General features: G+C 32.5%; 1 protein-coding gene and 1 non-coding gene across 4 annotated transcripts; both read right to left on the bottom strand.

The window, feature by feature from the left end:
- Positions 1-1,001: 1,001 nt before the first annotated feature.
- Positions 1,002-1,073, bottom strand: Trnah-gug (transfer RNA histidin (anticodon GUG)). The gene has a single exon. It is a non-coding gene; the product is annotated as a tRNA-His (tRNA).
- Positions 1,074-10,555: 9,482 nt separating this feature from the next.
- Positions 10,556-20,704, bottom strand: LOC133205381 (histone-lysine N-methyltransferase MECOM-like). Of its 3 annotated transcripts, none has more exons than XM_061341181.1 (4): positions 20,594-20,704; positions 16,375-16,474; positions 13,154-13,223; positions 10,556-12,929 (listed from the first exon to the last, which is right to left on the bottom strand). In XM_061341181.1, exons 1-4 carry the CDS (start codon positions 20,664-20,666, stop codon positions 11,064-11,066), a joined length of 2,109 nt encoding a protein of 702 aa, XP_061197165.1. In that variant the 5' UTR covers positions 20,667-20,704; the 3' UTR covers positions 10,556-11,063. The 3 variants fall into 3 exon arrangements, with proteins under 3 accessions (XP_061197165.1, XP_061197166.1, XP_061197167.1); XM_061341182.1 differs by lacking the exon at positions 20,594-20,704 and adding an exon at positions 18,247-18,455; XM_061341183.1 differs by lacking the exons at positions 16,375-16,474; positions 20,594-20,704 and adding an exon at positions 13,683-13,712.
- Positions 20,705-26,125: the final 5,421 nt, after the last annotated feature.

Genomic DNA, 26,125 nt, shown 5'->3' with positions numbered 1-26,125 from the left:
TTTGTTGGAAGATCTGGTCTCCAAAGTCTACAGAAATGTTGTCAATGAGGAAATCCAGCATCATTTTAATATCAACTTTAGAGTAATTGTGTGTAGAATCAGAGTGAATTAAAATAAGAGTTTTTTTTACAAAGTAATTTTGTTGATGACCAATCACAAGATAAGAAATCATTATGATTCTACACACAAGTACTCCAAGACTGATATTAAAGATGCTTGAGTTTAATTCTCATTGACAATATCTATGTAGTTCTTGGAGACCAGGTCTTTCAAAAATCTTTTTACATGATAAGAAGTCTCTTACTGTGACCTTCAATTTGACATTTAGACAAATCGACGACGTTTTAACAATTAACACTGCCCATGCCTACTCCACCATGGCACCTGATCACCACTGTTTTTAATGGTGCGTGTTTGCTATGCTCACAATTTGTATTGATTAAAGAGACGTCTGAGCATGGTTAATGTTCGTTATCTTCACATTTCACTTTAAAATAATCCTACACATTGTTAGTTATGTTTTATCATAGTAAAAATGCTTCTTATTTGTAAGAGAACAACTTCAGTCACTAAAAAAAGTATACACGATAACATCCTGCATGAATATCAGATTCTGATTAGCAGCGTCGAATCTTTGTAATTGAAAACGCAAGCAAGTTGCTTTCGGGCTCTAATGCATTTGAATATTTTTTTGATGATGTTTCGTCCATTACTTATCACTCTCCAAAATTTACAAGTTCATTTACATATGTATAACACAATTGTAATGAAACTTGTTTTAAGAAGTTTCAAGAAGAAAGATACAAAATATATAGTAAAACATTCGTTTGCGGGTGATGCTTGGGTTCTCCCAATTTCTTATGTAAATAGCCAGTTTAAAGACATACTTCGCTTCCGTTATAAACTTAAAATTTATAAATTTTATCACTATAACCACATTTATTTACTTCTCTGGATAAAAAAAAATAGCCACTATGCCGTAACAGCGACTGCACAGCCACTGCCGTGACCAGGATTCGAACCTGGGTTGTCGCGGCCACAACGCGAAGTACTAACCACTATACGATCACGGCTATATTAGTAGCCATAGTCAATGCATACGGAGCAGATTACGATTGAGGTATAAGATTGATTATAAAAGTAGGGCAGTCACTTGAAATACATTGCAGTATATGTTAATGCCTATTTCCTCTTTGTTCTTATATTTTCTGATCTTATATTAGATTGCAGCGATTAAGCTGTGCAAAGAGCATTCAGCTGATAAAGATCTTCATCAAGTTTAAATTCCTCAAGTTAAGACCAGTTAGACTCAATACATTCAATGAAATTTGTTCTATTATATATTTAACCCACAAGTCAAGTTGTTTATAACAATAATCATATAGAGCTGAGAGACGTAAAATTCATATATGGCGTATTTCTATTTATTTATTTATTTATTTTTTATAAATTCAGACTAACTAGAATTAAAGATCTTTCTATTTGTTTTATTGCTTTATATAAAGATAGGACTTTCCTGTAAATCACACAATTTAAAACAATCACGTTTCAAAGATATTAACAATTTAAAACAATAACCGATTTATTTACCGACTCCGCATTTAAATAACAGACACAGTTTAAAGTAAATTTCACTATGGAAACATGAGGTTATTCTAGTTCAAAATCGGAGAAAATTTTAATTTGAACGTAAATATCATTTTTATCTACACTCAACCTCGTATTTTTATCTTTTAGCCCAGATACGCCATATAAAACTTTAATTTGCATACCAAAAATAAATAAATAAATGCTAGTAAATTTACGAATAAATAAATTAATGATAATAAGACTAATAATGCCAGAACGATTTTACTAACGGGTATTTACATTGTTTGTTTTATTTGCACCAGAGATATTACATCTCATAGACGTACAAAATATGTACATAGATATTTACACGTAAGATTTGCACAGGGTAACTGAAGTATATGCTATACAATATACATTAGTAATTGCATAAACAATAGCATTTACTGCTTTATTATTTCTTATTGTACACTATTTAAAACATCATTTCTTAATTGATAAGAAAAATATAGAAATTTACCTAGGTTATATAGTTCTTTAGTATTTGTGGAACTCAGTAACCGTACTAATTTAAATACTGGTGTTTTTTTTTTTTTTTTTTTTTTTTTTTTTTTTTTTCAAATAATAACTCTTGATATATTTAATTCATATTTCTTGATATTGCGGACAAATCAAAACAAAGTGAAATTCGTCCTCTATCTCATCTGATATACATATTTCACATTTTCTCTCTTTTCTTTCTATGGTACTATATCTTCCCCTTTCTATCTTTAAATTATGAGCTGATAGTCTTAAACGAGTAAAAGGCATTCTATACTTTGAATGTAATGGTTTTCTTAAATACGTTTGTAGTACAACATTATCCACTTAGTGTTGATATAAAAAAATATTTAGGAGAATTACAAATTCTTGACATAATATCTTGTTTATAACCGTCATACATTCTTTGAAATACAATGTTCAAAGTATTATTATCAATACAATTGCTATTTATACAAGCCTTTGAAACTCCTTCTTAATGTTTACAATCCATTCATCGTTCTTAATAACATGATTGTAAAAGACAATTATCACTGTTTTTTTTTTAATTTCACCCAGTATTTCAACCCCCCCCCCCCTTTCTATTATAGTGGGAATCTACCCAAATTTAAATAGACTGCATCATAACCGCGGTGCTTTGTCTGACCTTTAAAACTCTTTTACAATATTTTCTATGTCTTGACCCTTCTGAATTCCCCATACTTCAGCTCCATAACTCATTACACTGTTAATATAAGTATCGAATACTGCTAACTGTGTTTCTACGTTAAAATGCAAATTCCTGGTTTTACTATTTACACCATACATAGCTTTTTTACCCTGACATGAAAAATGTTTCTGTGTTTCTACAGATTTGCCCTTATAATTGAACCAGTCAACATACCTACATAATTAATATTGATTAATTAAAATTAATATTTTTGTTTTTTTCAACATTTACAATTAAATTACATGTAAAGTATTATTTAAAAAGGGTGAATTCTAGTTAAAGAAGAAAAAAAAAAAGCTCAGAAATAGTATTGTACTCATTATTTCTAGAAAAAACTGAATATTGTTTATTTGAATATTGTACAAAGATACATTGCCGGGTCCAGCATGTGCTATACCAAGCCTTTATCTTTACTCCTAACAAAAATATTAACTGCTGTTTTATTAGCCAACCTGTTTTTATATTCCTATGAAGCAGAATTTATTCAAAAACTTCGACATGAAAAGGAGAAAAAAAAACTTGTTGTGGCCTTCGACTCGACATTCAGATATGTCGATGACGTTTTATCAATTAACAACATATGTCGACACGATATATCCCAGTAAAGTTGAAATAAGAGACACACCAGAGTACATCTGTTTCATATTTGGATGTTTTGCTGACTATAGACAATAGTGCCAACTAACAACTAAATTGTATGACTAACAAGATGACTTCAGCTTTTCCATCGTCAGATTTCCTTATTTATGTAATATTCCGCTTTAACTGCCAGTCTCCCAACTTATTCGATACTCAAATGTATGCTCTGAGTACGATCAATTTTTAAACCGAGGTAGACTATTGACAGATAAGTTTATGTTACAGGGATTTCAACAACCTCGTATAAAGTCAGTATTTAGTAAATTTTATGGTCGTTATAATGACCTTGTTAGCAAACATATCATTATATGCTTTACTTCTCCTAGGCACCTGATCCCACATCTGGAATCCCCGGGGGTCCGTATTCTATGCCCTGTTCACAGGTTTGTATTGTTATAGTTTTTTCATTGTTCCTTACCTTCACCCTTTTCATTAACTTAACACGAATCGCAGATCATGGTTTACCACTTGAGCAACTGACTAAGTACTTAAGTTTTGAACTATTTTGTTTCTTTTTTGTTTTGAATTTAGTTATCGATGATCTGTTTTCATTTGAATTATTTCAAAGTTTCTTTCTTTTTTTTTTTTAACCAGGTCCATCAATATTTTTTTTAACTCAAAACATCATTTTCATTTTTGAGCAAAAAAAAAAAAAAATAAATAAATAAATAAATTAAAATAAAAATAAAAATTAATCAGTTTCTGTTCAAATATAATAATGAAATCAATAATAGGAAATATATATATATATATATATATATATATATATATATATATATATATATATATATATATATATATATATATATATATATATATATATATATATATATATATATATATATATATATATATATATATATTATATTATATACGTCTGCTATACGTACAATATTGAAAGATGTTTACAACAAATAAAGCAAATGTATTCCTTAAAGATTATTGTTGGTGGTTTCTAAAACACATGCTATTTGACATCAGTCTGAAATATAAATAAACAAAAAGTACACTGTACAGTCACTTCAGTTTACACGTATTTTGTAAAATTTAAATTAACACCTCAATATTTTGTAAATCAGAAAGAAAATTGGTTATCATTTTACTACGTTTTTTTTTTCACTTTGAGCATACGTATTTCAAGTCAATTGAATATTTCTTGAGTGTGCTTACTCTGAAGGGTTAAATTTCGCTTGCTTTGTCATATTTTTACGAATATTGACATTTAAAACAATAGGACGACATGCCATTATTATTGAACAGTTAAGGAAATGAGTCATCCCATAATACAGGAACAAAATAGAGGTATTCCCTGTGTGTCAAAAATGACTTATCATCTATCTACCTCGGATGTGCCTTTTAAAATGTCACTGTTGTACTTTTATATAAACAATAAATTATCTATTTATCGTACCCACTTACCCCGCACGTCCGTGTCTGACAGACCTGCGTTTTTGTAAGACCACCCCAGAAGGCTCTGGTGATCTCCACACAATTATGTGTTATATGTCCCTCGTTATCTGTTGATATATCTTATTTCTCCATACATGCAAAGGAAAGTTCGCACAGGGCTGCTACAATTATGGACAGAAGTTACTGTTTTGTCAGAATTTATACTTAATGAACTAAACATTTACTAATGAGAAGCAATACAATTCCTTCTTACTTAAAGAAGTCGCTCTCTTTGGTTTTCATGTTTTTACTGAATTGATAGATGTCAAATGTGCTATAACATGAATGAGTGTAGAGATTGTTTCCTCAATAATGGTTTCCTTCGTATGAATGAGTGACATCTGTTCTCAAATACATGGTACACTGAAACTACACAGAGGCATACAGTGGGAGAGTTTCAGGAACACTTTTTCCGATGTCTTGAACAGACAATGTCCGGAAATCCGTACCACACATATACGGTGCTCATTTAGAGATATGAAAAAAGGGGTAAACTTTACCGATATCAAGGAACAAATGATTAATTTGATGATTGCATGTGCACCAAGGAAGCCTCTCATTGGTGTCAACGAGGTTATATGATAATATCAATGTAAAAAGGGGCAGGACAGTATCGGTGCAAAGGAAATGCATCTCTTTTCACCACCACTTATCATTTATTTCAATTATCATTAGAAGCTGTCAATGGAAACTTGTCAAAAGCTGTTGGTGTTTTTATGTGGAACCAGGAGGTTTGTGTAGATCATGAGCTATTACATTCAAACACAAGACAAAAATCAAGAGTATCATCTCTCACTTAATTTGCGGAAGGTGAATCAGTATAATGGGTAAAAAATTGGTATATTTATGATTTAACATAGCAATATTCACTACCATGTTCTAACGATATAGATAAGCTAAACATAATTCATGAAGACTGGGAGGATTAGGCAAGACTTCGTATCTGTTAGTTCTTCTTGGAGTACACTGCATGATATATAGGAGCTTATGAAATAATTTACATAAAATATACACAATTTATTTTTTACAGAATATCAGAAATGTGAGTCACTAATTGCAGTAAGAGAATGAATCCAAAAATAATAAGTTTGAATAGGAAATAAGAAAATACCATTCTTACTTTGCTAACCTCTTATAATCTAATCATGAAGCCGACTTTAAAAAAAATAAAGTAACACATTCTACAACACTTCCCTATGTTTTACGTATTATATAGTTTTTTTTGACAATATATGACATAAGCCCACGTGTTTAGTTGCCCATTTTATTCCTTATTACACGATAGTGGGGAGTATTTACATTTATCGGGTGGGTTTAGTTATTGAATTGATACACGGTCTAAACTTCAGTGTGTCGTTCTTTCGTAATATTTCCACATATCCAAAATTTCTTTGAATATTGTTAAATATTGTAATGATGTAATTGTCCTCTTCCATAGCAATTAGATAGAAATACCTCTGTAAGATAAACGGAAAAAAACATGACAGAGCTATAAGGACACTTTTTTAATTATTATTTTCCTTTTCTCTCAAACTCTTATATAATAAATATTTCCACGAGGAACAACATTCCTTTGAGTTCCCTTGGTGTCGAGTCTGTAGATAATAACAAGATGTGTTTGTGAAACACTGATGCCCTCGTATGGCAACTCATATCAAAGATTAAACTTTCTCAAATGCAAATCAAATATGTTGGTACCCAAAGTAAGGTCTTGTCTCAAGGAATATACCTTTGAAATACGAAAACTCTAGCAGCAACCATTGAATAGATATGGAAAAGGTTAAAGTTTATCAAAAGTAAGTAAATCATTATGGTCAAGTTCAAATGGTCAAAATTAATGGTGCACAAGGAAAGACCTTCAAACAAGAAATAAACATGTGAAATATGAAAGCCCTGACACCAACCGTTCAAAAGTTATGGCCAAAGTTAAAGTCTTTCAAAAATAGGTCAAACTCCAAGATGAAAGGGCCAAAGTTGTTGGTATTCAAAGGAAGGTCTTGTCACAACGATTACATATGTGAAGTGTGAAAGCTCTAGCACCAACCGTTCAAATGTTACGGCCAAGGTTAAAGTTTTCCAAAAGTAAGTCAAACTCCAAGGTCAAGGTCAAAGGGTCAAAGTTGTTGGTATCCAAAGAAAGGTCTTGTCACAATAATTACATATGTGAAGTATGAAAGCCCTAGCACCAACCGTTCAAAAGTTATGGCCAAGGTTAAAGTTTTGCAAAAGTAGGTCAAAATCCAAGGTCAAGGTCAAATGGTCAAAGTTGTTGGTATCCAAAGGAAGACTTTGTCACAGGGATCACATATTTGAAGGATGAAAGTCCTAGCACTAACCGTTCAAATGTTGTGACCAAGGTTTTTTAAAACAGGGTCAAACTCCAAGGTCAAGGTCAAAGTGTCAAAGTTTTTTTGGTATCCAAAGGAAGGTCTTGTCACAAGGTATACACATGTGAAGTGTGAAAGTCCTAGCATCAACGGTTCAAAAGTTATGGACAAGGTTAAGGTTTTTTCAAAAGTAGGTCAAACTCCAAGGTCAAGGTCAAAGGGTCAAAGTTGTTGATATCTGAAGGAGGGTCTTGTTACAAGGTATACACATGTGAAGTTTGAAAGCCCTAGACCTAACTATTCAAAAGTTATGGCCAAGGTTAAAGTCTGAAAAAAATTTGCAAAAGTGGGTCAAACTCCAAGGTCAAGGTCAGAACGTCAAATTTTATGGTACCCAAAGAAAGGTCTTGTCAAAAGAAATACACATGTGAAATATAAAAGCCATAGCTCCAACCAATCAAAAGTTACGGGCAAGGTTAAAGTTTTTGCGGACAAACAGACAGCTAGACAGACAGACAGCTAGACAGACAGACAGACAGACAGACGGACGGACAGGGCAAAAACTATATGCCCCCGAATCTTTGATTACGGGGACATAAAAAGTTGAAACATTTCTGTGACATTTTTTGTTCACGTCCGAAAAAAATTACATGTAAAGTATATAATATATTCCTACAAAGCAGTCAAATATTAAACAACTACTGCTGTTTCTTTTTCAGTCAATATGATGATTTAGCCACCTGAGGGTACAAAATTCACCGTGTCAGAAGGGCGAGGTGAGTATTGTACTTTGAGGGTTGCTAAATCATCGTTTTGACTGAAAAAAACAGCAATAATTTTTATCGTTCTTGTTTACGATTATTCAAGTCCTAGCCGAAAGAAGTGAGAGAAGCGGGAAAAAAATATACATCACCAGAAGTATGAATTTGGAATTTCTTGATTGATTGATTGATTTATTTATTTAGTGCGATGTAGAAAAAAAAGTTATGTTCAATGGGAAGGCAGGTGCAGGTAAAATAACTTCTCTTATTTAATTGTATCAATTTAGATATTCTCAGTTTATTTCTAGTTCAATGTAGAAATATTATTATTATGTTTACCTGGACGGTCTCGTTCAGATTGACTTAATAATTTTATGATTTTTACAACGTTGAATCTCAGCCAATCAGAGACCTAGGAATTATTCAATATATTTATTATTTAATTATATAATAATTTATATTAACAATATCTTATTCAATTCAATTTTTATATGAAAATAAGACAATCACGAAAGATACGCACGAAATCAAATGCTCTATAATTAAGTGTTTGTGCACTGAATTCTATAGATTTCCAACTTTTGGCATCCTTTTATATGTTTGATATGTTTTTCCCTGTTTATTATATACAGGTAAATAATTTCATAAATAAACTTAAATCAATGGTAGTTAATCAAAATATAAGACATACACATGTAGATTTTTAATGATGAAAAATAACATCAAATCCAAACAGATACTACACGTAATAAATATAAAAGCTGAGTTAAATTTAATTGATAGAAAAATTAAATGCATTTTTATATTTAGAAATTCACTTAGGAAATTCGCCTTAATATCATATGTATATGCTTCGAATTCATATTTTATATATTTGATACAACAAATTTCATACATATCTCCTGTAAAGAAATGTCACTATACTTTAGAAAATATACCACTGTTGTAAACATTACGTATTTTAAGTAGTGCAAAGAATTCGTTGTTGTTTTGGTTAGGGAATTGGATTGCACATGCTTGACACTTAAACAATGGATGGATCTATTTCATCAATGGCATAAAAAGGATCTCTATAATTTAGAAAATATATCTAATTACATGTATTACAATAACGAGTTAAACCTAAATTGGTGCCTTCCAAAATACAAAGTTATTGCATTAAAATGCAATCTTATATGATATATAATTAAACAATAAATTCTTATCAAACAGTGCTTTTCAAACTCTTTAAAAAACCCAAAGCAACTATTTATCCACTCTGAAATCGAGGCGATACTAATCCCAGCTTAGGATGTTTACAAATATGGTCTTATCAGAGGCCCGCCTTTAGTGGTGTCATCACGGGTAAGTGGAGCGCAAGAATACAACTACTTAAGGTAGATAGAGATCTTCTAAAGTCCATAATAAATCTTTCACATTGACAGTTACATGACAAGATACTTTATGGGAACAAGAAAATGGCGCTAAATAAAAACTTGAGAAAAAAATTTACAACCAGTATTTCAAAAGTTGCTAGGTTTGATCCGTGTCAGTTATTTTTTCGCTTTTATCTGCTGAGTAAATTATTGGATCCTGATGGTTTGAGGTATTGGCTTTGGAAAGATCTGTTTAAATATGCACGAGAAAAAAAAGAAGAGATCTCGAGGATGTAATAAATGTAAGAGGATTTATTGGTAAACAAAGGAAATTTTATCAAATGAGTAGACCAAAGATATAAAACAAATTATGTTTTTATTGGTAGAAACAATTGTAAATAAACTTTTTTGTCATAGAAAAATTGTATTTTCTTGTCTGATATTAAATTGCTTATTTATAGATAGACTTATAACTTACTTTAATGAAATGAAAATGTAGAGTATTTCAACCAGACTCTAAAATATGTTGAGAATTCAGAGATCATCTTATTAAATCTGTGTATAAAATAAGTATTTTACTTCGTAAATCTAATTATGTCTTTTTCTCCTCGTTTGTTTTCTTCAGTGGGCGTAGTAATTAATCTTTAAAAAAAAAAAAAAAAAAAAAAAAAAAAAAAAAAAAAAACAACTACTTTGATAAAACTTTTTCTTGGGATTAAACTCCTTTTTACTCGATTATCAGATATCGTCTGCTTAATATTGTGATTCAAGTTGTTTATGGATTAATAAAAAATGTAATGCATTGTAATACATACCAACTGTTTACGTTCATATAATTTAAAACAAAAAAATAAGAGATTTTGATTATTGAATAAACTTTGAAGTATTGAGCTCAGTAAACTATCAAAATAATTCTTCAACAAAGCTTAAGGCTGCATCCTGTATGTCTGAAAACCGTTAGACAGAAGTCGCTGAATGATGTACATGTTGTATACATTTAGTATGCAACCTTCTGAATACAAATTTAATGTTACTTCTATAGATTTACAGCAAAATGTCGGCAGTGTGAAAGTCTCGTTTCATTGTCCATTATTTTTAATTACACCAGTTTTCCTTAAATATAAAAAATAAATTATTTTCTTTGCTTCATTTAACTTCAAAATGATGTATTAAATCACTTTCAGTGAAAAGGAAAAGAGGGAGACATAGATCTGGAAATTTTATTCAATTATTTCACATCATTATGGAATTCCTTTCATATAATTGATGTATATAGTATATCTGAAAATAAAATGAGCCAGATGTAATGGTCCTAATAACAATGACTCTTATCTGATTCATCCAGTAAAAATTCGGTAAAATCTAATTTCATCATCACCGACGAGAACTGGTTAAATATATTTCCACATCGAAGTCCCATGTATTGTTCAGATAAACAATTAATATTTGCAATATCACTATCCAGTATTGTTTGGTATTTGTTGCTTAGCTACGAACTAATTGTCTTCAAAAAAGTCTTAACAAATTGCACTAAAGTACAAAAAATGGCTTTGAACACTTTTTGTGAATAAATAGAAATAATACTAAATTACATGACTAAAATATACAGATATATGTACAATATTGAATATATAGATATCATTGATCACAGCGTCTTACAGTGTAAATGGCAGCAAGAAAGCAAAACAAAAAAAGTAAAACATATCAACTATATTTACGAGTTACACAAAACAATATTTTTCTGCAATTCAAGATGGTGATTACTCGCGAATCCTGTCATCTCCACGGCAACCAGCGCGGTATTTTTGGACTTCTCGGGCATAGTAACAGCAGCTGATGTAATAGAGGTACTTCTATCCTCTGAATCGGACTCACAGTTGATATCGATGTCCGATTCCTCGTCTGCGATTTCTACATCACTTTCGACTTCTTTGATATCTTCTGGTAGAACATCATCAGATGGTTCTACTGAACTCGGACGACTATCCTGAAGACCTATGTCTACGGGAGAGTCTCTAACGTCTGCACCGTCAGTTTCGTGCTTCTTTATATGTCTGTCCAAGTTCGTCTGCTGACCAAAGCATCGATCGCACAATTCGCATCGGAATGGTTTCTCCTTGTTGTGGATGTTTCTGACGTGCCTTTGGAGGTTAGAGGAAATGCTGAATGACCTCTCGCAGTATTTACATTTGTACGGTTGTTCTCCAGTATGAGTTCTAAGATGACGAGTCAAGTTTGCAGATCTTGGGAAAACTTTTCCGCAAAATCTACAAGAGTATCGTTCTCGTACTTTCCCCCCTCCGGCTGGAAATGTAAAGGACCCAAGACTTGCTTGTGACGAACCGCTAACTAAGACATTTTGGCTTTCTTGATTTAATTTTTGCAGCTGTTCTAGATGAGGAATAGCATATGGCGAACCACCTATATTTGGAAATGGAAAATACCGTGAGAACTCGGGATATGAGCGGGGTAGATCTTTAGAACATAGAGGAGATTGCATGAGAAATGGATTGTTAATTCCGTAAGGAAAGGAGTTTGGAACATCTGCTGAAACTGGACAGCCAAACACATGTGCTTTTCTTGTGTTTTCAGAGGGTGTTGTTTCTGTATTTGCTTTCTTGGTCAAATCCAATGGTTGGTCAGCACTTTCCTCCTCAGAAGGAGACTCATAGGAAGAAGGTGGTGATTTGGATTCTAGCTTAGCTCGTTTAAACAAATCAAAAGAGGTCTCAGAGGACAAACTAGTGCCTTTCTCGGTTTCATTCTTGCAGAACTTTTGGGATTCCAAATTAATCTTACTTTTTGGGGGACTTGGTGGCGATGCTCGATAGTTTTCCATTTCAATATCTGAAGTGGAATGTTCGTAATCGCTCTTCGGTGATATCGGAGATTTACTAGAGGAGCTGGATTCCACTGAGTCTCGACCAGAATTACTCCGTGACGCCTCCAACGACATGCGAGCCCTATGGTACTTGAAAAACTCCTCGGGTGATGTAATTCTTTGTGGTAACGAGGTCAGAGAGGATTTCGGGATGTCACTGTAGAAGTTTCCTGATAGCGAGGGGTAAGTTGAACCCACCGGCTGATAAAAGGGAGGATAAGTATGTTGGCGGTAAAGTCCCAGTAATAAGGGCGAACTCAAGGGAGCTACACCCACCGTGGGAACACCATTCAGTTGCCTCTCGATTTGACTATATCCAAGTTGAATCCCATTTCTCAAAGCACCTTCGCAGAAGCGCTTATGTTTACTAAGAGAAGTTACTGTGGAAAATGCTTGTCCACAATCTTTGCATTTAATTTGTTGGCGACAGTCAGCGTGCATTCTCTTGTGGCGGCAAAGGTTAGAAAACTGGGTGTATGCTTTCAGACAGACTTCACACTGAAATGGTTTAACACTGCTGTGAATATGCTGATGCTGCTTCAGTCCGCTAGATGTCGCAAAAGTCTTTCCACACTCTCCACATGCGTGACTTCTGGCTCCAATGTGCTGTGAGCGAATGTGGCGTTGTAGATTGCTAGGGTCCGTAAAAACTTTATCACAGTTTTCACAGCAGAATTTTTTCCCACTCTCAATGTTTCCCTATTATGAGTAACAAAACTGCGTAATTAATTTTTGTGCGTCTAAATCGTGCAAAATGTGCAGTCAAAGAAATTTAAATGGCAAATTATGTTTACTTAAGAATTAAGATACTATTTGAAAAAGTAAGAATTTATAGCTATGAGGAAAACATGGAATTGTTTTATGGGAAGTGGGTGGATGTCATATGATGAAATAACAGGTAATATTTCTTAATCCATATTTACCACATGTTTAGTTGAGTCCTCCGCAGGGAAACACACCTCCATGTGACTTTTCCCCTCACGGTCACCAATACTAGAATGAAAAAAATCATTCATATTTACGTAGAATTTGATTATTTTTATTAAGTGACAAACATTGGTAATATTTTATTTTAAAATATTTTTGACATGTTTAACTTCAAAATTATTAACAAACATTCTCTTTTCATCAAACATTTTCAGAACTCAAAAACAAAAAATTAGAGGAAATGTTCACAGATAATTATTATGTATTTGTTATAATTAGCTTTAAAATATCTGAAATTTACAAAAAAAAAATATTATGACTGAGAGGATTATTAAAGTAAATTTTTTTTTTCATTTTTAAAAAAATATATTTAAAGAAATTCAAGATTAATTATTTAGTTTAAGTTAAATGTTTAACTTAAGTATGTTACCAAATTATGTATGAGCTTTTGAAGAAGGAAATTTAAATCATATTAACGCTTTTAAATTTTGTTTTGTACAAAAGGAAACGATTCCTCAAAATTACCTTGGCTGAACCATGTTTAACCCAAGACAATCAAAGCTAGACTAACTTCATTTCTCAACCCCCGACTTTAAATGCTTGCAAGCTCTTTTGATAGAAGCAATTGACATGTTATTGGAGCGTTTAACACCCCTACCCACATTGGCCGGGTAAATGGAGCCGTTTACTCATCAGGGAGCAAAGGTGCGCTCGCTTATGTAAAAAACCATGTCTCATCATGCATAGACCAACAGAGCAATGCGCTTCCTTCACAAATGAACAATAAGTCGATGTGTTTCTTACTGTAACCTGAGAGTCTTTGTGGCAAATTTGTACCCTGCACTTTCCTGTCGCACTTGTGACCTTAACATAGATAATGGGAACATTTACAAGAGCTAATGAAAGAAGGCATGTCGTGTTAAGTTGGGAGTTGAAGGGTCCTCTAAAAGTGCCAATCATAAACACATAAATATTTTGTTTTTAAAAGTTATTTTAGAGTTACTATAACATTCCAGTATCGGAATTCTGGTGTTTCAACACGCGATATTTTAATGGCTTTATTATACTATAATATTACACAGAAAACGCTTCAGGAGTAAACAAATAGATGTTTTAAATTATTTTTACTTTGAAATGATTTGACATATGGTTGTCCACAATTAAGGAAGAAAAAGATACATATGCTGAGGACGCTTGAATCGTGAAATTGTTGAGGCACATGAGATCTTATCCCCCTACGTAAGGGTCATGACATTGTGAATCACGTCGTACGATGCACGATGCAATAACAGGGTTATTACATGAAATGTATACCTTTTTATCATATCCACATATCTTATTTTCTTATCCCCCAGATGTGTTTTTAATCTACCTCACATTTTGGGAAATCAGAGGTTAAAATATCGTTATTTAGGGATAGCCAAATCCTTGTTCCAATATGTTCCCCAGTGTTGGGTCAACCTTGGATCATGAAATTGGTCTTCGGAGGCAAATCTCTAACATTTCGGGTAGTGTTTACTTGGATTAAGAATTTGATTGGCAGAAACTATATGTTTTGTAGATACACTTGAAATCCATCCAAAAGGATTAGTATTCGGTATAGCGTGGCGGTTAGAGCTGACCAGATTATGTCGCGTGAAGAAGATCTGGCACGTAATTAAGTCAACTCACGAAGAATGCCACACGTGTTTAATACCAAGTCATTCCTGTAATCAAGAACGCAAAAGGTTATCCCGTGCTAAGCAAAACGATGCGCTGAACTATATCGCAAAATAATAAACAAACATGAATTTACTTCCGAATGTGCACTCAGCGAGGGGCATTTCCACATTTCGATGATCACAAGGAATGTTTGCCTTTTGAAGATCAGAGTCATCCTTTTACGATTTTGGGCAGAAAGAAATTCCCTTATATATTTCAATTAAATTTCAAATGGTTAACATGATTTACAGCTAATTAAATTTGTGTATGATGAAAACGATTTCTTCACAAAGAAAAGAGATAAATATAAGAAATAGTAAAACATCCACATTTGTGTTTAAATGAATTTTGTATTTTGAAGGATTCAATTAGGACATAGTCGTAGAAATAATTCTCTTTGATGTCTGTGATTAATTTGATCATCGCACTGGAATTCAATCAAAAATAAGACTTTAAAGATGTCATTTCTCCTTTGTACTAAGTGGACCATAGGTGACTTGATATTGTCAAAATGGTCCAGTGTGCTTCCTTAACCATGACCAGCGACTTCTCTCAATAGATGTGGTTGGTGTTCATAATTCAGCAGTAGCGGGGCAAATTGGTTCAAAGAAGACTGTTTGTAGCTTTGTATGGCGGTGAATAGTCCCCATCGGCGGACAAGGGAAGGAGAAGTTGACATTGACAACTTAATGATAACGAAATAATAACGGCATAAGTTTGCTCAGACAAGGCTGCTGTGGGTAGATGGTTCACGCAACCGAGTGACAGCAATATCTCCCGAATTATCTCTGAAGACGTCTTCGTGTCTTCAATTCCTGTCCTCACAAATGTCAGTCTCGCGAAGTTTTTAACAACGATGACAAAACAGATTTTAATGTGTCGTGCGACAAGATAAAATCTTCGCAATGTTTTCACTTAAAACTCAATCGAGTGTTGTTAAATCGCAATTCGGCTTTTCATGCTTTTAGACCCTTTATGATATGCCGTCAATTTAAGCATTTGGTGGTTTAGATAAAGTTAGTCGAGAAGTTCAGCGATGGCATGTAATTGATTCGATTCTTTTATGTAAAATACAAATAGACAAATTCTTATCTCGGATAAATTGTAATTTAAATGTGATTAATAAAAATGATAAACATAGATTGATATTTCCTTTCCCCACCATTTATTAAATATTCTACCTGTTGATCTTAAAACTTGAGCATGATATCTCATTATATATAATGCTTTCTATTTTTGTTGTAACAACTGTACATATGTAGAAGAATCTTAAAATGAAACTGGTATATATCTTTTGTTTTTAGATAAATATTTATTCTTTTACGATTAAAAAAATTTAAAAAATTAAAATAAAAAAGAGAACAACTTGATTTTCCCCAAAAACTTATTTCTGTATTTTTCAAAAAGAAATTTGGTCTTTGATCACTTTAGAGAAAATAACATGAAATAAAACATGCAAACATTCATTTGAAAGCGGTAATATGAGAAATTGACAATGTCAGTAAAATTGATTTACCTGTAACCGTCGCTGTTCGGAGCGATTTCTTTGCAACTGTGGTCCGTTGCTGCTATCATCTCTCTCTTGTCCGAAGTCCTTCTATTCTCAGACTTAAGCCCTGCAAGAATGTCACCCGTTATTAAAACAATGCAGCCTAATTGTATCTGGGTGTACCTTTCTCAGAAGTTAAAACTACCAATTTAGGAAGTATTTGTAGAAAGCCTTATCTTAATCAGATGAAAGAACCCGGATGATCCAAGCTAAAACAGAGCAATTGAAAGTTTTTATGCTTTGACTGGTTGTATTTTTCGTCCTTTACGATGCGCCATAAAGATAAGAGAAAACTGTCAGGATCTGGGCAGAAAAAGACAAACATTCGAGTGGTGTTATTGAAAATGCTGGTTTGTCGTGAAGAGGATTTTAATGGTGTATTCCTTGGTTGGGCGAGACAGATGTAACGGACTGTAGTGGTACGTAATAAAGCCGTATACCTGTATTTTACAATGTCATTTCAACACAAAAACCTACTTCACTTTTAGACTGTTATCATACAAAGATTATACTGGACTACTTCATAATAATGAACAAGTGTCAAAATTACTCAGGCAAATGTCTCTTGCAGATAAAGCTAACTTTTCCGTCAATAGATTAGACTGACGACTTCGGATATTGAAAACTTTGACAAATTACAACGTAATATGAATATGTTGGACGAGTTGAAATATTCCACTTTCATTAACAATTTTCTCTTTTAAATTGTACTGGGTATTTTTTTTTCTTTGTTCACTCCCTATATTCCGGGACCTGTTGGTTTTGGTCTCTTTGTTTCGATCTGTTTGGAATCATAAAAAAAAAAAACTTCTCCAAAACTCGCAATTAAGTTAAATAATGCATACAACAACCATACAATTGAAATGGAAATGGACTAAGTTCATCAACCTCTAAATGGCGAGACCAAATGTTTGTGTTTTTCGTTGGGTTTTGTGTTTTATTGTGTTTTAAAATTTTGATTTTGTAATTAATACAAGACGAGTGGCTGGGATACTGTGCAAGACAGTGAAGAAGAGAAAATGTTCAGCCTTATCAGTTATAAAGTTATATTTTATTGCCAGGCAGGCTAACTTAAATGTCATTTAAACAACCAGTCCGTATTTTTTGAAGCATGGATCATATTCAATGAAAATGATATTTTATAAAGTATTATCTCAGGGATGAATAGAATAATTATCTGTTTAACAAATTAATGTGTACAGCATCATGAGATATAGTTTGGAAGATAGTGTTTTTATTTTGGGAAATTCAATTGGTAATTGTATAGACAGATGCGAACGGGATCGACTTAATGGAGAAGAGCTACATCAGTGAGAAGCCCCTCTTGTCAATGCATAATACTGACTGAAGATGCACCAATCCGCAGTTTGCATAACAATCAAAACCAAACCCACACCTGCCTAAAGTTTTCCGGATTTGCATTTTGTTATTTAAGATTGCGCGCATCTTATCACATTTGTTTATCAATTTAAACTGTTTTCTCCTTCGTTTCCGAAATGTAAGAATGGGCAATGACATATTAAACTGTTGTAAATTTTATTGTAGAGCGCCATCTGCTCTCGCAATGTAGAATTTATTGCTCAAGCGTAAATACGATATTTCACTTACGAATTCAGTTTGTAAAAGTAATTGTTTCCATTTAGTAGACATGTATTTTTTGTATTTCTCTGAATGTAATTCAATTGTTAACAAAAGTAACGAACACACCCCTTTTCTCGATTTCCATTGTTAATTTTTTTCCCAGTGATTATACTTTTGGGAACTTTGACAATTCGTAGGATCAATGAAGTATCTGTTACCGAGGGAGCGATTCAAGTGTAGGTACCACAAGAGACTTACCCTCTGAGAGATAACGTTTGTCCTGTGTCTCACAATCGAATAAAGCAAAAGTGTCAAGTAGCACCATGATAGCAAACAGTAAATTTTCAGGGATGAGATAGTGACACGACGAAGCGATGAAGAAGCTCTTGTTAAATATTATGACTTTAATGCAGCCGTTTAAGGTCGGTATCTTAACCCTTAAGAGGTGTAAATCTTGCCTTGCTTCAAGTGGATTTCAATTACGCTCGTCCTTTGAATAACGCCTTAGCTATGTGTGTAGTTGGAAGAGCTTTTCCTTTTCGATGCCACCGGAAACCACTTTTTGCTAATTGACTTAAAAGTCAGCTTAAAAAGATTTTACTCTGTCATTTTTTAAGTATGTATATTTATACTACTCTGATATTTTTCCCATGGTAGTAACAAATTCGTCCTCATCAGTGGGCGAAGGATTTGATGAGGAATACTTCCGAGAAATAGATTCAAAATACATTTTTTTTTTAAAAAGAATAAAGCAAATTACACTTTAAAATAAGTTAGGGTTTTGTTTTAAATCTTTTTAGAATCTTACAAAAGAAAATAATTTTGTTCTGTGAGCTGACTTTTGACTTCTTTATTGTAATTATTTGGGAGATCTTTTTTATATGATCTGGGACGTCTTTTACAGTTTTGAGTAATTGCAGCTCTGAAATAAACTCTGACGGAGGTTGACCAGTGGCCAGTTTGGGATACAAAGAAGATCGACATTAAATGACCCTTCCCATGACCTTAGATGTCCACCCAACCAGGGTACATAGCACTAAAACTGACAATACTTTATATCAAAAAGCATTTAAATAATGCAGAAAACCCCCGATTCCCTTATAAAGGTTAATATGACGATTTGATACCAAGTACTACATGTATATTATCTCAACAACAAACAATGATATGCATTAGACAACTGATGTTTTAAGCTCTTGTCAAAATCCTTGCAGTCTAACAAGCAGTATTTCTGCCTGACTGTGTGCTAAGCTGTTTTTTTTTTAAGTGCATCCTGCTGCACAAAGAAAGATATTTCATTTTTCTTGACAGGTGATCTGCAAATAACATTTCTACAGAAAAAGTCAAGTTGACCGGAGATGACCAGCAATTATTGTACGATTAAGCATTGTGCATGTCCCCGATGCACCGCATAGGAATCGGATTCTAAAAAAAAGAAGTCATGTAAAAAAAGATAAGGTCGTGCGCTGAACAGGTCGAGATAACCCTAACAGATGCGACCCATCAACTCTAAAACAGCTGCAAAAATATGGCGTTAAGTGTTTTTAATATATTTTTTGACTATATTTTTATTTATTTGAATTAATTCTTTTTATATTTCAAAATTCATTGTTAAAAAAAATCTAAGATAAGAAGAGAGGAGAAATGCATGTATAGAAAAATTATTCAAATTTATATGACGCAATATAAGATCATAGAATTTTTTGAAATAAAATAATTAAATTACGTTTTACCACAAATTTGTTTAATTTAATTGTTAAAAAATATTTAAACAAAAATATTTTAAATTGTATTTTGTTTCTACTTACCAGAAGCCTTTAAAACCGTTCGACTTTGCGCCGATATGGACAGGTGAATTGACCCGAGAGATCTGGGATGCAATGCTAATTACCCAATGTTTTACGCAATGACAATTCAGTGTCAACAAGCGTGAACAGAATTCATCGCTAATTAGTCTTAATTGGGGACAGTTAATGAAAATTATCGACCAATTATATCTAGAGGAGACATGGTGATTTTTGCAATTCACATCGATTAGCGCCATCCTTGTCAATAAGTTGAGATAATAAGGAAGTTCTCATCGACGGTGGTTACAGGGCCCAGGAAAACAAAACGGTACACCGTATACAATATCACTACACACACCCTATACGGAAACTCACTAAATAATAGACAACATACACCCATGACGGAAACTCGCAGCATTATATAGGCCTAAATGTTCAATTAACATTCAAATAAATGAAATAATATGTATTCAAATACAAAGTTAACACTTCACAAAATATACGTCCAAATTAAGGGGAAAAGTGCAAACTAAGAAAAAAAATTGTGAAAATTAAGAAAAAATATTAACATTTAATGATAAAATATTTTTGTCATTATGATATTATAATTGAAATTAAATTTGTTAATTTCATTTACATCGGACGAATTATATCTGCTGTCATTTAAAACTATATATAAAAAGAGATCAGTGAACAAAATAAGAAAAGGTAATTTTTTGGGATACTGATTCAGGAAAATAAAATTTAATAAAAGTCTTTTACAGTATTCAAAGTTAATCTAAGCATGATTAAGATATGAATTTAAATTATTATCTTACCAAGCATCTTTTCTTCGGAATGTTTCTGGATATTTACTTCAAGAGGTCTAATGTCAGAATGATCAAAAATCATGTTTGGAAATAAAGATGCTCTGTTTAACAAGAGCTCACGTTAATTAATGTTCCGTTATAATGTGTCAATCTGAGGATAGATATCAACTATAGAAACGGGTAAGTGAATAATCACCCCCACTATCCGGAGAGTTCACGCTTACTGGTTACGGTTCCGTGATTGCGATCTCATTCTGTCACGTGGAAACAAAAGAACCACTGACAGACAACATCTCACAGAAGCTTGATTGACAAATCAGATGAACCAATCAGATGACATGACTTTCTATAGTATTTTTGCTTTTTTTTTCAAATGTCAGAGGAGACCTTATTAGTGACACTAGGTTTTGAGTCTACAACTATTAATTATAACCAATCTCGTTTATTAAAATTCACAAGTACATGTAGGTCAGACATATTCTAACTCATAAGTATTTATAATAAGTAAAAAAAAAAATACATATATCTTTGAAAGAATCCAAATTTTAGAGATGATGTTAAATAATTTCTGTGGTTGTTTCTGCTAGACTTTGATCTTAACAGGATTTACTCTTGATTTCCTTCGATTCGATAATTTGGATCAATAGTTCCATAGATAACCATTTGTAAACTGTACCTCTGTAATCAACTTCCTCGTTATGCTTAAATAAGTACAAAATGATGAAGTTGGGAATTTAGCTATCTGCAAATAAATACGAATGCCTTTTTTCTGGGAAACAGATGGTTTAGCTGGAGGTATGACTACCTATTGTGACGGGTCCGGAATTCTGATACCGTGAAATGCATCCTTATATCCTCCACAATTATTGTGAACTTTCCGGCTCTCTGTGACCTTGTATAATAAGGAAACTCAATTAAATTTTCAGAGACCACTGGTAGACGAGGAAGCTTGACACGATCGGGGACAGGCTTGTGGCAAGGGAATCGTGAGTTGAGGATTGTACCGTAAGGGGTAAAAACTGTGGGCTCACGCATGACATATACTAGATCTGAAGTGGGGACATACTTTCCCATTACAATTAAACAAGAGATCATATAATCTGATTGTAAAGGTCGAACCAGTGTATCCGAATTTTTCTACAAACTCCATTGTTATGAACTTGTTAAGATTAAACAGTAATCAATTATAACATGTAATCCGTTAGTCATCAGATTTGGGTATTGTAGTGTTGAAGTAGGATCTTAAATCGTTAAATAGAGATAAATTTTAACCTCATTGACTTTATAGTTTAATAAGGAAACAATTCACGCAAATGTAGAAAATTATATTAAAGTTGAATTATATTTATCACTTGATGATTATCGATTAACTTTTTAATTCAGAAAAGTCCTTTTTTATGAATTGTCCCCTTTCGTTCAACATTTCGTATTTGCAAGGCAAAAATGTATGGTGAAACAAAAATACAATAGAAGGACTAAAATAAAACGTGCCACTGTGCAAAAAGCATGTCGGCATTGGAAAATAAGGCTCGTTAGGAGAGCAAGTTGAATTCGATCTGATAGCAAAAATTCTGACACTAGATGACAAGGTTCCTAGTGACTTCTGTGCGTCAAATTAATGTCCGCGCATAAATGAATAAAAAATAATAATAATAATAAAAAGAAGGATATTATTAGATTGTCATCTCAAAATATTTTTTATAGCTATACAATTTAACTAAATAATCGTTTGTAGATGATACTTCTCAAATCCAAAATGAGTAAATATATAATGTGTACTTTTTGGAAATTTAAGACATATTCCAAATAATTTGTATATTTTTTCAGTGGTGCAACAGAATTGATTATGCTAAATGTGGGGGAGGGGGTCTATGAATACTGTACGTAAGAGCATGCACTGTCCTTCCTGAATATGATTTGAATGAAGGGAAAAGAAAGTAGACTCAAAATAACTGAGATTCTTGACTGTGTTTGTAACAGGAAATCGTGTGTTGAAATGAATATAAAATATCATAGCTCTATTTATTACAAAGATCTAGTCAAGGGTGTCATAAAACAAGAAAGGGGGATGGAAAAATATTTTATCCCCAACTCACATCCACTTATGATCAAAATAAAAAGTCAGAAGATTCAGTGACACTTCTTTTTATCCGACTCCATCCTGAATTTACACAGGGATGTGATATTTATCTTGTAAATTACGATCGGTCTGTCTTTATTTGTCATTGAAAATCAAAATCATTAAGATTTCTCATATCTGGTCCCAATGATCACTGAAATCGACAATGAAATATTCCAATCAAATGTACAAAGCTTTCAGGTAGAATTTTTTTACAGGTGTTATTAGTTTTGTGTCAATATAGGAGCCTCTACCAGTGTTGACTTTTTACTGATAAACTGATTCGGAGACGATTACTTCTGTCTATAAATGAGCACTTAATTCTCCTCCTTAACAATGGAAAACATCTGTCTATCTGTTTCAAGAGATATCAAACAGGGCTTAGATCAATAAAAAGGGGAGGGAGGGTCGGTTTTATCCCCTCGTCCCTAAAGAAAAGGACAAACTTTGAGCAAAATTTACCCAAGGTCTTTCAGTGTCTTATTCACATTAAAGAAAATTTCAAAATCATTTACCGTGATAAACTTTTAATCTCCAACAGTCGGTTGTTCGTGTTTTTCTCCCATAAAATCAACACAGAATGTATATTGTTATTGGAAAATCAGGACTAAATGATCCAAGATAAAAAGACGGACATAAAACACACCCGATGTTCAGTTCTCCATTCTTGCCTCAAAAGGTTATTCTACAGAAAATGCTAACCTATCATCTTCAAATATTAACTTGCTCTTAAAAATAAAGAAACATTGCTATTGAAAATCTTGTGGTTTTATCTAAACTAAGTGTCCCTGATATTTTAAGTAACTAAGGGTGGAGGCTTTCATGACAGAAGAATTGTCCATAATTTTGCCTCTGTTATTATCTTATTTCTTGCACAAGTGTGAATGTGAATAAAGAATAAATACAGATATAGGAAATATGAATCCGTAACTGAGTTCTTAATTAAATGTAGTTAGTCATATGGAAAGATCAGGGTTAAATAGGTAACAATGTTAGCTATGCGGTAAATTGTGTATCAAAACTTTTTTTTTTACTTCTCTTAGTAATGTAAATTTTAATTTTTTTACTGGAAGGTTTGCTATTAGCAAAAAACAAACAAACAAAAACGATAAATAAATAAGTAAATAAAAAAATAAATAAATAATAAACAAAAACAATAAATAAATGAATGAATAAATAAAACAAATAAATATTAAGGTAAAAAAGAACAACAAATCACTCGATAAAACAAAAAACAAACCAAATTAAAACACACACAAACAAACAAATAAAAACAAAACAGAAACCAAAATACAACAAAAACCGATAAAAATGGACTCCAAGCTCCGAATAGACGGAAAACGAATGTAGTCTGACAAACTTTGCTAAAATATCTTTGGCGTCGGAACCGTGGGAGCTAGGGGGTCGCTTAGCCCCCCTTTTTGTTACAAAGATAGACATAATAAAGGGATTGAAAATTTGGGCTTAGCCCCACCCCCCAAATGTTTTTTGTTGGTTTAACCCCCACACTTTCAATTTGCTTCCGACGCCTATGAATAATTATAATTATTATTCATGGTTTTCCTGTCAATAGTTTATAAACAAGAAGACTTCGAATTCGATAAAGCATAAATTTACAATAAAGTTTTTACTTAAAACGACTTGTTTTGAAATATGAAGTAATGGGACTTCTTTCTTTATTTATTTATTTATTAAAACTTTATTCATTTATTGAAATTTATTTATTTAAATACAAGGAAAAATTCTTTTTATTCTTATCAGTATTGAATGAAATGGTTAGATCTATGAAAAACAAACAAGAATAATCATATTTGTAGTAATATCTAATTTAATAAATAGCAACAGCAATGTCAAAAACAACAAAACAAAATTTGTAGTTTAAAGTGTCACTTTGTCCCTTTTACACGATGTCCATATTGTATATCTCTAATCCCCCCTAAAAAGTCTTATAATGATAAAATAAGTTTATATTTATCTATGTACATTGCAAATCTATGTGCTACATGTACTCTCAAAGTACACTTTTTTTTTTAAATGAATTAAGGACATGAACTAATTTATCAAAGCAAAGGTCTCTTAAAATTATTATTTGTAATATCATAAAAATACTTTCGGGACAATGAGAATGTTGACATTTGACGGATAACCAATAAATGCCCTGGTACCAGAGAGATTGCCGTGACTTGTATTTTATAATCACTTCATCTCTTCCTGCCTACGGTGCAGCTCAGTCATACTGGACCCTTGTCCAAATTGCAGTTTTTTAAACATAACTTCTCTCCTTCCTCGTCGTAACACGTCCACCACCTTGTTTTTTAATTTTGTACTGGTTTTAAAAAATCAAATGCTTCCCTATTTTGTCTATACTTTATCGAACTACTTAACGTGAAAAAAAAATACCCGTTATAAACGCTCGTACAAGAATGCAGGCATATTATAAAAATAGTTCTTTTCTTGAAGCAGGAATGACGAGGATTATTCGTAAAAAGAAGACACTTTATACTTAGAACATAAAACTATACTGTAAGTAACTGTAAAATAAAAACATGTTTAACTCAGAGATGCTGCAAAATTTTGAGACAAAAAGTGTCAGACACATGAAATTCAAATTAAAAATTTGAGAAATTCTTACTAAACGGAATAAAACCTGTAAATATTAAGATTGAATATAAATGCACAAAATATGACTAATTAAGTTTTTTTCATTCTTAACTTTCGTCATATTGTAAATTGTTAACAATAAACATATAAACAGATAAATTCAAAATTAATATGACACTGAGCTTAAAAAAAAATGATTAAAAATTATTCAAATTACACACACACACACACCCTCACACAATCTCTCTCTCTCTCTCTCTCTCTCTCTCTCTCTCTCTCTCTCTCTCTCTCTATATTTCAGGAATATTATTATTTCAACCAGTTCTATTAATTATCTCAGTGGCATACATTATTGAATTATTGCAATGAAATATGAAGTAATCTTGCTTAAAAGTCTAATGAAAAAAATAAACACGAATTATGAGCAGAGCAAACACAGACCTCTAAAAACGTCAGAGGTGAGATCAGGTGCCATGGAGGAGTAAGCATCTCCTGTCGACAGGTCACACCCATCAAGTAAATGGAGAACTCGGTTGCCCTTTTTGTTGCTGGAACTTTATTCACCAAGAAATCAGGTCAAGGTCACTGTACAGGAGGTACGCACAGTGTATGTTCAAGTATAATTAAACATTGAATTATTTTTGGATGATGTCGTCAGTCGCATAACAGTATCTGGCCGTGCTGACAAATTTGTCGGCACGGCCAGTTGATGTATTCGACCGACGACATCCAAAAATAAATACCCCAATGTTTATATTTATATTCTCTTATTTTCTCTCGTTATAAATATTAATTTTCATTCGTCCTTCATTATAAATTTA

Source organism: Saccostrea echinata, unplaced genomic scaffold (genome assembly GCF_033153115.1).
Source record: "Saccostrea echinata isolate AGI-Se365-2 ecotype Australia unplaced genomic scaffold, CSIRO_AGI_Sech_v1 ptg000054l, whole genome shotgun sequence".
Taxonomy (NCBI): Eukaryota; Metazoa; Mollusca; class Bivalvia; order Ostreida; family Ostreidae; genus Saccostrea; species Saccostrea echinata.
The sequence above is the reverse complement of the archived record's forward strand: the minus strand, read 5'-3'. Positions and strand labels throughout refer to the sequence as shown.

Coding starts and splice junctions, on each gene's coding strand:
- LOC133205381 (XM_061341181.1), bottom strand. CDS start 20,666: ATGATTTTTGATCATTCTGACATTAGACCTCTTGAAGTAAATATCCAG. Junction 16,475..20,593: donor TTCCGAAGAAAAGATGCTTG/GTAAGATAATAA, acceptor ACATTCTTGCAG/GGCTTAAGTCTGAGAATAGA. Junction 12,930..13,153: donor AGGACTCAACTAAACATGTG/GTAAATATGGAT, acceptor TACTCATAATAG/GGAAACATTGAGAGTGGGAA.